This window comes from Grammomys surdaster, unplaced genomic scaffold, assembly GCF_004785775.1.
Source record: "Grammomys surdaster isolate TR1022 unplaced genomic scaffold, NIH_TR_1.0 62, whole genome shotgun sequence".
Classification (NCBI taxonomy): Eukaryota; Metazoa; Chordata; class Mammalia; order Rodentia; family Muridae; genus Grammomys; species Grammomys surdaster.
Genome location: NW_021604564.1, coordinates 11,816,126 through 11,827,617, shown reverse-complemented (window position 1 = coordinate 11,827,617; position 11,492 = coordinate 11,816,126). Strand labels below are relative to the sequence as shown.

General features: G+C 39.8%; 1 protein-coding gene across 3 annotated transcripts in view; it reads left to right on the top strand.

Moving 5' to 3' along the window:
• Positions 1 to 11,492, top strand: part of Ect2 (epithelial cell transforming 2) — a 59,999-nt gene that overhangs the window by 7,914 nt on the left and 40,593 nt on the right. For all 3 annotated transcript variants that reach the window (XM_028760748.1, XM_028760814.1, XM_028760696.1), the window contains 7 exons: positions 1,087 to 1,194; positions 4,287 to 4,360; positions 5,785 to 5,915; positions 6,305 to 6,420; positions 6,514 to 6,576; positions 7,206 to 7,428; positions 9,080 to 9,216. In XM_028760748.1, coding sequence (XP_028616581.1) covers positions 1,087 to 1,194; positions 4,287 to 4,360; positions 5,785 to 5,915; positions 6,305 to 6,420; positions 6,514 to 6,576; positions 7,206 to 7,428; positions 9,080 to 9,216 — 852 coding nt within the window. The remainder of the gene's footprint in view (positions 1 to 1,086; positions 1,195 to 4,286; positions 4,361 to 5,784; positions 5,916 to 6,304; positions 6,421 to 6,513; positions 6,577 to 7,205; positions 7,429 to 9,079; positions 9,217 to 11,492) is intronic.

Sequence of the window (11,492 nt, the reverse complement as noted above, 5' to 3'; positions counted from 1 at the left end):
TCCCAAGTGCTGGGATTAAAGGTGTGTGCCACCACTGCCCGGCTTTAATCTTATTTCTTTAAATGAAATGATCTCATGTATCCCTGACTAGACCTTGAACTCCTGACCCATACACCCACCTTCCTATTTCTCCTTTCCAAGTATTGGGATTACATGCATGGGCCACCGCACTGCTGGGTTTTGTGAAGTGTGGGGATGGATCCAATGATTCAAATGTATTAGGCAAGCACTCTACCAACTGAGCTTCCCCTCCAGCCAAATATTGTATCGGCAACATGATTCCATGTCCATAGAAAATGCATCCTTGTGGGATTTGCTTTTGCATGCATATACTTATTTGTGTGAATGTATATTTGGTATACTGTATATGTAGTATGTAATATGTGTATGTATGTAGTATGCGTACACCAGAAGACAACCTCTGGGGTTAATCTCAGAGCATCATCTACATTCTTTAGGATAGTCTCTCACTGCCTGATCTTAATAACTAGGCTAAGCTGGGTGGCCAGGAAGCTCCAAAGATGCCCCTGTCCCTACCTTGCCAGCCCTTGGATCACAAAGATAGGCTTGGTGTGTTTTATCTTGAGTTCTGGTGCCTGGACTTAGGTTTTCATGATTGTGTGGAGACTGAGCTGTCTCTCAGCTTCCACTCCTTTGTATTGTTTTGTTAAACAAGTGAGGAGATTGAGCCATGGCCTTCTCTTTTACTTGACAAGCGCCACACGAAGTAAACCATATCTCCACCTTCTTTCATTATCTTTCTTTTTTTTTGGTTTGGTTTTTTGAGACAGGGTTTCTCTGTGTAGCCCTGGCTGTCCTGGAACTCACTCTGTAGACCAGGCTGGCCTCAGAAATCTGCCTGCCTCTGCCTTCCAAGTGCTGGGATTAAAGGCGTGCACCACCACTGCCCGGTGGTTGTCTATTAACTTAATACTCTGTGTATTGTTTATCTTTGTATAGATTTACCTGTAGCAATAACAAGCTACTCTTTTTTAAAATTCTGTAAAGTAGCTATGTTAAATGAATTATAAGTACAGATTTTGTTCAAGTTGATTAAAATCAATTTTGTTTAATTTTTCTTTTGAGGTCAAATTGGTGACATTGGTTCATCATATGGGTGGAGTAATTCGAAAAGAATGTAATTCCAAAGTAACACATCTGGTGGCAAATTGTACACAAGGAGAAAAATTTAGGGTATGTAAGCTTACTATTTTTTTTTCAGTATGGTATTACTCTAATGTTTATTTTGAGATGGTTTTATACTATAGTCCAGAGTAATCTAGAAATGATTGTGTAGGCCAGGCTAGCCTTGAACTCATTAGTGTCCGCTGCCCAGCTCCCTCATAGGCATGATCCACCATGCCTGGCTTGGGTTTAATAATGTCACTCTTTAGTTCATTGTACCAGTTTTGAGGATCAGATGGAAGTTTGCCATTGGAATGTCAGTAAAGGGTTTATGATATAGCTTAGCTATAGAGTGCGTGCTTGTCACACATGGAGGACTCGTTCAGTCCAGAGCACTGCACGCCTGGCCTGATAGTGCACGGGTATAATCCTGGCATGTAGACACAGAGACAGGAGAATCAGGTGAACGGTGTCGATGCCTGTGTTAGGTAAGTCCCTGTCTCAGAAACAGACCCTTGGGTGAGACTGAAGTTAGATATTGATGTGTGATGGGAGGGGGGTTGATGTGTGATGGGAGGGGTGGTTGCTAGTAAAGGCTGTGTGACCAGTAGTGACAGCTAGGTCAAGGACTATGACAACAGATATTTCACTGTTGGCTTTATAAAAACATAGTTTTCTTAGAAAACAAGTCCATGTCTTTGAATATGTAAATTATCTGTATATTTTCTTAAAATGAATTTTTAAAAAGGAGAAAATATTTTATATTTTTCTCTCAAGAGAGGGTCTTCTTTTGTGGTTTGTGATGGGTCTCTATTTTTGTAACCCTGGCTGTCTTGGAATTCAGTGGATAGGCCAGGGTGCCCTGAAACTCAGGAACCCCCCTTCTTCTCAAGTGCTGGGATTGCAGGTGTGCACCATTATTCCCGCCCATGTAGCCCAGTCTAGCAACAGACTCATGATCGCTTGCCCCAGCCTCCCAGGTGCTGGGATTATTGTACTATGCCACTGTGTCAGCTGAATCTAACTTACTAGGGTAGGAACCTATTGTGAGCTGCAGTTGAGTTGTTCATTTGGTTTATTTTGTGTCTGTCTGTGTTTGCATGTGAGCGTGTGCTTGTGCCATGGCCCATATGTGATCAGAAGACAACATGCAGGGATAGGTTTTCTCCACTCTATAGGCGTTGGGGACTGCATGGTGACTTCTTAACCACTGATTTATGTCACTCATTCTAGTTGGATTATCTTAACAGGAATTTTTCATTCATTGTCAACATTCTCAGTGTATTTATAAGAAATTTCCTCTAATTGTGTGTGTGTGTGTGTGTGTGTATACGCACATTTTTATATACCTAGTAGGCTGGGAGCATCATAGGTACATTTGAAAATTAAATTCATTTACCTTATTCCTTCCTCTGTACTTAGAGGAAGTAATATCGGTCAGTGTTATTAGTAGACTTATAGTTTGTTTACTGTGGTAAGATATACCTAAAAGCTACTGTTTGAGTCCTTCTAAGTTCACAGTTCATTGCCGTTATCTACACCTACTTTACTGTGCAGTTATTGTTACAAGTCTTCTAGTAAACCTTTGGTCTCAATTCTTCAGGGCTACTACGGTTATACCTCATACCTCAGATAAACACTTGTTTTCTAGTTTTGTAAATGTCAGTATTCTAATAACTTGTTAAGAGAAATCTTATTTGTCCTTAATTGTATATTAAATGTCAAACCGTCCAGTAGTATCATAGTTATGACAATTTACCTCCACCCCAAATATGTGTATACAAACTATCAAAACCGTCTAGGTTCAAACACTTGTGTTGGTAAAGGTCATTCATTTGCAGGTCAGTTTTAGCTGTACGTGGGAAGCGTTTCATTGTCCATTCTATAAGTACTCTATAAGTAATAAGAGCACTACTGATAAAACCTAAGTCAGATACCTTTGTTTCAAGATTAGAATAGTGTAAAAAAATCATTCTACATTAAATAATACAGCAAGAGGATTCTGATAACTACAAGATCACACATAGGTCACTTCATATTTGCCTTAATGGTATCAAGGTCAGAATCAGAGACTCTGGTGCTAGCTACAGTGCCATAGCCACCCTTCTGCCCCGGCTCCCCCCAGGCTGAGAACTACTGTTAGAGATGTTTGGTTCTCTTCACTCTAGACCCTTTCCTAAAAAACATGTTCATATTCCATGAGTTTAGTGACATAATTGTGGTATCGTGTTTCGATAGACTGCTCAGGGGGTGGGAAAGTGCAGCCTAAGCTGTGTCAGGCTGAAGCTGGGGTTCCCTGACTCCTGAGTGTCTAGTTGCTGCTGGAAACCACACAGGAGTAGGGAAGGAGAGTCGGGGGTCGATGAGGCCGGGGCCAGGGTTTCTCAGATTCCTGGACATCCAGATGCCTCTGGCTGTTGAGGAGCAGGCAGTGGAGGATGGGAATGGGGAACTCAGAGTTAGCTCAGTGGTGGGGAGTCTGGGAGCGCAGAGGGGCCTTGTGCGGAGACTTAGATGGTGAGGCTCTGTAGACAAAGGCTTTCTCCATGTTCCCCATGGTGGTTCTTGATGAGAGAGATAGTCCTTGGTTCCAAATTGTTTATTGATTGTTCAGTGTGGAAAATGGTTTCATACCACCTCCTCAGGGTGGACCAGAGATTAAATAACTTTTGCAGGAAGGGATATCCTGGAAAGGAAGCTTATTGGCTAAGCTTTCAGATACCTCATTAGCATGGAGAACTCTGTTCTGATCTATGTGACTGTAGGCTATGTTTCTTTGTAGGGAGTATGATCATGTCTGGAAGCAGGCAAAGCTCCACCTCTCCGACTCTGAGGTTCCAGGGCTTCTAATTCGCTCAGCCTTACTAAGTTTGCTGGCATGGTTCACTGCTCCACAGTCATTACCTGTTTTCTTTTGCAGTCCTGCTTTAGCCTGTACTTCCAAGATGTGAGACGAACAAAAGGAGAAATCAAAAAGCTATAACTATGGAAAATAGAATAAGAGTTTGGGTACCATGGAATTTACTTTAAAGTCACCATAACTTTAACAAAATATAATGAAACATTCAGCAAATAATTTTATGCGTATTCTTTAGAAGCACTTCCCTGAATCCTATTTTTTAAGATGAAAACCCCATTGTAATTGGTGTTACTATTCTTAGGTTGCTGTGAGCCTGGGTACTCCAATTATGAGGCCAGAATGGATTTATAAAGCATGGGAAAGACGCAATGAACAGTAAGTGCTTAGGAATCCATAGTTTGTGTGGAGTCAAGATGTTCTTTCTTTCTGTTTTTTTTTTTTTTAAATATTTGGGGGTTTTTGTGTGTTTGTTTCTGTATATTTGTGTACTTGAATGAATATTTCTGTACTACATGTGTACAATGTCTGATTAAGTCAGAAGGAGGCAGATATCAAATCCCCTAGAACTAGAGTTACCATGTGGGTGTTAGGAGTCAAATCTGGGTCCCTGGAATAGCAGCCAGGGTTTTTAGCTACTGAGCCATCTCTCCAGCCCAACATATTCTATTATTTTTAAAGTGTGGTTAACATTTGTTTTAAAGATAAAGCCGTGTGCTAACAAGCTAAATTTGTAAATAGTATAGAAAACATGAATTCTTTGAATAGCTTAGGGAATAAAACATAGGTTATAAAACAGATAATCAATTTATAATAGATATATAATAAAATAAATAAGACATAGGCTTTATTAAAACAATTAAAATTGAAAGATTTGATATCATTGGGTTTTACTTTGTAAAATCATGTCTCAGAATTAAAAGAACTTTGTGTGTGCATGATTGTATGTGTGAGTATGCATGCTGCAGCACAGATTTGGAGGTCGGAGGGTGACTATGTTCTCCATTTCCTTTATATTGTAGGGATTTACCTTAGGTTGTTTGGAATTCACAGCAAGTACCTGCTTTACCTGCTGAGCTCTCATGGGGTTCAGTTTTGTGAAATACATTTGACTGGGCAGTCCAGATACTTTGGTGGGTGGAAGTACTTGCTACCAACCCTGATGACTTGTGCTTGATTCCCAGGGCTCACATGATGGGAGAGTAGACTTATGGGCATTATCTGCTGACTAACATGTTTGCACTGTAGCACCTATACATAACCTGTACATATCAATACATTGTTTCCATTATCATAAAGTTCTAAAATTTATTACGTAATAGCTTAATGCTTTCAAGTATTTGGATTATTTTTTTTCTACTTTATGTTTAGAAACATTTGAATTGGTCCTTAAAATTTATTATTTTTTTTTTGCTAACCTTTCAGTTGTGCATTGTCTGCACATCAACATTATGTAAAATTTCATGAAATTGGAGAATGCCTGTATTACAGAGTTTCAAAAGCCCAGCCAGCATTTGAATGAGGTGAAGGTTGTCTGATTATTTTGTCAGATGCAGTGACTGCCAGGCCTATACATGTTAATTTCAACTTCTACTAAGCAGCACCCCGATGACCTCCTCTTTTACTAAACAAAACAAAGCAGACAAAACCAAAACCAACTCCTTAGGACCTTATGTAAAATATTTTCAATAAATGTGTTTATTCATTTTTCTAAGACCTTGAGAATTACTGAGATTTCAAAAACTAATTTGCCTAGCTGACAGAATCTAAGCTGGTTTTAGAGGTGCACATTTTGTTTTTAGGTGTTTCTGTGCAGCAGTTGATGACTTTAGAAATGAATTTAAAGTTCCTCCATTCCAAGATTGCATTTTAAGTTTCCTGGGATTTTCAGATGAAGAGAAACACAGTATGGAAGAAATGACTGAAATGCAAGGTCAGCGAACATGATGCATGTGGTGGTTGGTATTGTCCAGAGACGAGCACCTGAGCAGATCTGGGAGGGAGTTTCTAGACTGGGTGAATGGAGGTAGAAGACCCACCCTAAATGTGAGTGTTACCATTCCGTGCACACAAAGATGAAAGTGAGCCAAATGCCAGCATTTATTTCTCTGCTTATTGTGGTGTGACTAGCTACCTTATGCTTTTCCTTGCCATGACTTGCCTGTCATCAGTGGACTGTACCCTGAACTGAGCAAAACAAACCCTTTAAGTCCTTGTTAGAAATAACTGATATTATATAAATAACCACTTTATAATAAATAGCTGCTTTGGAGATGGAGAACAGTTATTTGGCTGATCTGTCTGTGTTCTTATTCTCTTTAGGAGGTAGCTATTTGCCAGTTGGGGATGAAAGGTGCACTCACCTTATTGTTGAGGAGAATACAGTAAAGGAACTTCCATTTGAACCTTCAAAGAGACTTTTTGTTGTCAAGCAAGAGGCAAGTAACTCCAGAATGAAATTAGTTTTAACAACACTACAGCTTCTTTCCTGAGGTCAATTTAAAATCTTAATTGAAATATTTTTCTTTTAGTGGTTCTGGGGAAGCATTCAGATGGATGCTCGTGCTGGAGAAACTATGTATTTGTATGAGAAGGTATGTTTTTGCTCTTGGTTCAGTATATTTGTGCAGAATTGATATTATTGTATCCAGAACATTTAGAAAGCACGTATAGTTAGTATTATCTAGGTGTTTATGAGAAATATTTGAAAATATATAGACATATATACATAAATACATATTATTTATACATACACACACACACACACATTTATTTAGATTCTTGATGTCAAATTCTGTAAGGTTTAAAATGTGTTTTAGATGTAGTGAGAAAGCTCTTCAAACTCTTATTTGAACTTGGAATATTTTCAGGAAATATTGAAATCTATTCAGTTCCCTCACTGCTTATCTGTGGGACACAGGACAAGAAGCGTGACTCATCCTTTCTCACTCCATGCTCTAGAAGGAGTAGCTGTAAAAATACAGCTAAGCAATGTTTATTCCATGCAGAAGGTACTATGAACAAAAAGGTGTTGGCTTGCCACCTATGGTGGTGTCTGGACCACTTTTTTTAAATGAAGCTTCTAAATTATCTAGAAGACTAAAAAGATTGTAAGAATTAGTGTACAAAATTTGGGGTTTAGTCAGTTGAGATGTATCTTCCATGTTTCTGTTTGTAAGAACCATCATAGTAAAATTAAACACTTTTGTGCTTTTGATTTCAGGCTAATACTCCTGAGCTCAAGAAATCGGTGTCTCTGCTTTCTCTAAGTACTCCAAACAGCAACCGCAAAAGACGGAGATTGAAAGAAACCCTGGCTCAGCTCTCCAGGGAGACTGACCTCTCCCCTTTTCCTCCCCGTAAGCGGCCCTCAGCCGAGCATTCCCTTTCTATTGGATCACTCCTGGATATCTCCAATACACCCGAGTCCAGCATTCACTATGGAGGTAGTAATTCCCATTTCATGGAATCTTTAAGACAGAGTGTACTGGAATGACTAATAGAATAAATCCCTGCTACAGTGACTGAACTGGAAAGTCTTTTCTCTAAATATCTTTGGTCTAGTTGAGGAAACAAGACAGTTCAAAACAAAAGCTGAGCATAGCTGTATAAGGTGATACACTCCTTTAATTCCAGGACTGGGCATATGGAGTCCAGAAAGTGAGTTAGAAACAGTCTGGCCATTATGAGACTCGCCTCAAAAACAAAACAAAGCCAAAGCCACAGAAACCCAGAAAAGAGAAACAAATCCTGTAAAGCAGTCAGCTGTGCACAGTAATGCTGTTGTTGGATGATTGTTTACTGTATGCTTTTGTGTGTTTGTAAAAGGTGGTGTCCATCTTACAGGCCATTGAACTTAGAACAGGGGAGTTACAAATTGTCCAGGGCTGTAGCTGAAGAGTGACTGACACATGCTGGTTTTGTTTTTCTTTTTTTTTTTTGTTTTTCGAGACAGGGTTTCTCTGTGTAGCCCTGGCTGTCCTGGAACTCACTCAGTAGACCAGGCTGGTCTCGAACTCAGAAATCCGCCTGCCTCTGCCTCCCAAGTGCTGGGATTAAAGGCGTGTGCCACCACTGCCCCGCTTTGTTTTTCTTTTTGAGACAAGGTCTCATGTAGCTGAGGCTAGTCTTAAACTGCTGATGACCCTGTTCTTCAAGCGCTGGGTTTATGGGCGTGTACTACCATACCTGTGCTAATTTTAATACTAAACAGTTATAAGAAGTTACAGAGAAAGTGAGCTAGAGTGAACAGATAGAGAAGTCAGGAGGGTGATGTCACTTTGTGTTGAACAGACAAATACTCCTATAGTTAACCCTGTTATGATCACCAGCATTTCTTTCGTCTGTAAATACATAGTATTTTCTAGATTTAAGATACAGAAAGTAAAAGCCTTTGACTTCATAGTATTCTGTACTAATCACATGCTGGGGAAGCGCCCTTCCTCTACATTACTGGCCCATGTTTTGAGACAGGAAAGGGAATATTGCTGTGTGGCCCAGAATGTCCTTGAACTCATGACTTTCCTTCAGCATCTTGAATAATAGAGATTATTATAGACATGTACTACTATATAGCTACTTTGGAGACATTTCTTAAATATCCGTGTAACAGTTATAATAAACTGTTATAACATTAATAGCAAGAAGCACTCTGTGGTATTTTAGATTTCTCTAGTTGTCTTAATTATGTTCTGATTTCTAACCTTCCTTTCCCCCAAACTAGAAACTCTTGTATTTTAGTTTAAGGTCCAATCTAGGGTGTCTACCTGTCTGTTCTCACCATTTAGTTTCTTCTCATTGAGGGGATGTCCTTGAATGTAATGACGTTGGTAAATCTGAAGAGTATGGGCCATTTACTTGTAAACTGTCAGCTTTTTAGTTGGTATTGGGCTTGAACCTAGAACTTCACATGTGCCAGGTAGCGGTCTCCCATTGAGCCCTATTCTCATCTCTGAATCAATGACCTTTATGGTCATTGAATTTTTCTGGCCCTACCACATGAGGAAGTTTTACTTTAACGGAATTCTCTGGTGGTGCTTTATAATGTCTGTGTGACATTTAGATCTGCCTTTTGATGGAACCTTTCTTCTTTTCCAGAAACACCAAAGTCTTGTGCTAAGTCTTCTAGAAGTTCTACTCCAGTTCCTCCAAAGCAGTCAGCCAGGTGGCAGGTGGCGAAGGAGCTCTACCAGACTGAGAGCAATTATGTCAATATACTGGCCACGATCATTCAAGTGAGTATGGTGTGGCTGTCGAGTGATTCCTGTTTCTTCCTTTCTATGACTTTGTGTTTTGTCCTTTTAAAGAATATTGGATTTTCTTTTGGGTGTAGTGGTGGATATGGGGTTGACATAAATCTTGCTATGTATTTCTGGCTGGGCTGGTACTTAACACATAGCATAGACTGGCCTCAGACTTAAAGTGATCTTTTTCCTCTGCCTCCAGAGTCCTTTTCCTGTAACAGCCTTTGTGTAACCTTGTGGCTCTGGCAGTGTTTTGTGTTAATTACTACCAGGTACTTGTTCCCAAAAACTCTTGTAAAAGGTGTGTGTCATGCGCCCCATGGGTTGACAACACTGACTATGTTTGGATTTTTACAACTTTCATATTGTAGTGTTTTGTTTTTTTTAAAAAAGATTTATTTTATGTATATGAATATACTGTTCGTGTCTTCAGACACACGAGAAGAGGACGATGGATCCCATTACAGATGGTTGTGAGCCCCATGTGGTTGCAGGGAACTGAACTCAGGTCCTCTTGAAGAGCAGTTGGTGCTCTTAACCACTGAGCCATCTCTCCTGTCCCTGACTTCCACATTGTTAAGATACTGCTTTATGTTTAGAAGTGATAGAATTTTCTGAAATTGCTCTATTTACTGCTGCATATATGTGACAAAAGATCGTCTATACTACGGCTGAGAAGCTGTACAATACTGATATCAGTAATTTGTTCAGGCTTTTCATAAGGACTTCTGATTCTCTTGTTTTACCTCTTGAGTGCCAGGAATATAGGTGTGCACTACTCTGCTAGGCTTATGTGGTGCTGGCGATGGAACACAGGGCTTCCTGCACGCTCTGCCTGCTAGGCAAACACTATTAACTGAGTCCTTAGTCCTAGTTTTTTACTGACATTTATGAAAACTACTTTTGAGACACAATTTTACACACACAAACACAAAAATAAAAAGGTACAGTATACAATAAAGGTAAGAAAGGCTGGGGATAATGCTCAGAGGATAGAGTGCTTGCTGTGCACCATGGGGCCTGGAACGTGGATATGGGGCCTAGAACCCCATATGCTGGGTGAGCTTACCCCCTGAGTCTGACTCCAGCTTCAGAAGTTAATTAATGTGGATCCCCAGAGCAATTTAACCATAAGGCTAGCCTTGGGTTAGACCAAGACGACCTGCTTCATTTCAGTGCATATGGTGGAAGAGCCATGAAGGGTGATTCTCAACATTAGCCTCAGCCTCCCACACACACACACACGTGCACACATACACACATGCACTACACATGCACATGTCACCATTACAGGGATAGGCAAGTTCATATGCAAAATAATATGAGGCACATATTATTTTGTGTCCATATCATTAATACTACTTACCTAAAACTTCTAAGTTGCTGAGCAGTTTATCTTTTCTAAAACACAGATTCACACCTTGCCCCCAATTCTTGTAATCAAGGTGAACTCTATTAAAAACAAATAAAAATACTTAAAGAAACCCACAGCTGGGCATAGTAGTACAAACCTCCTGAAACCCCAATACTTGGTAGGCTAAGGAACACAAATTCTAGGCCAGCCTGGACTACCGTAATAAGAGCCTGTCCTCTTCAAAAGAGAGAAGCAAATTTTGGGTACTTGTTTGATCTGGGTGAATAAATTAAAATTAAGTGATTTTTATTTATTTATTTATTTTTGGAAATTGTTTCCAAAAGAAAAAGAAAAAGAAGTCCTAAAAGCTATCTTAAAAGAGAATGTTTTGGGTTGGGATTAGCTCACTGGTCAAACATTGCATTTAATCCATAATTAACACGATGGCTGTAGGAGGAAAGAAAAGAAAGAACTGTCATAAATACAAGTCATAGTCCTTTAGAACCTTCGCTGAATTTATGTTAAGCAAAGTGGCATGAAATGTGCCTCCAATCTAATAATTTCACGTGTGTAATTAAAAAGTTTCCGTTAACTGGGCACGGTGACTCCCACGAGTAGGCCAGTTCCCTGGAGGCTGTGACAGTTGGATTGCTATGAGTGCAGATGCACAGATACAGAGGTCAGAAGACAACCTGGAAGGGTTGGACGTATCCAGCCTCCATGTGCTTTCTGTAGATGGAGGTCGTCAGGCTTGGTTGTAAGCATCTACCTGCTCAGCCATCCGACAGCTCTGGTTAGCTTAGATTCACTCGCTTCTGTCTTTTGTGCTGTTTTCAGTATATGTGTGAAGAACCAAACCGAATGATGTATATGTTCTTAACTGTTACATGACTAGTAACTTTAATATTTACTT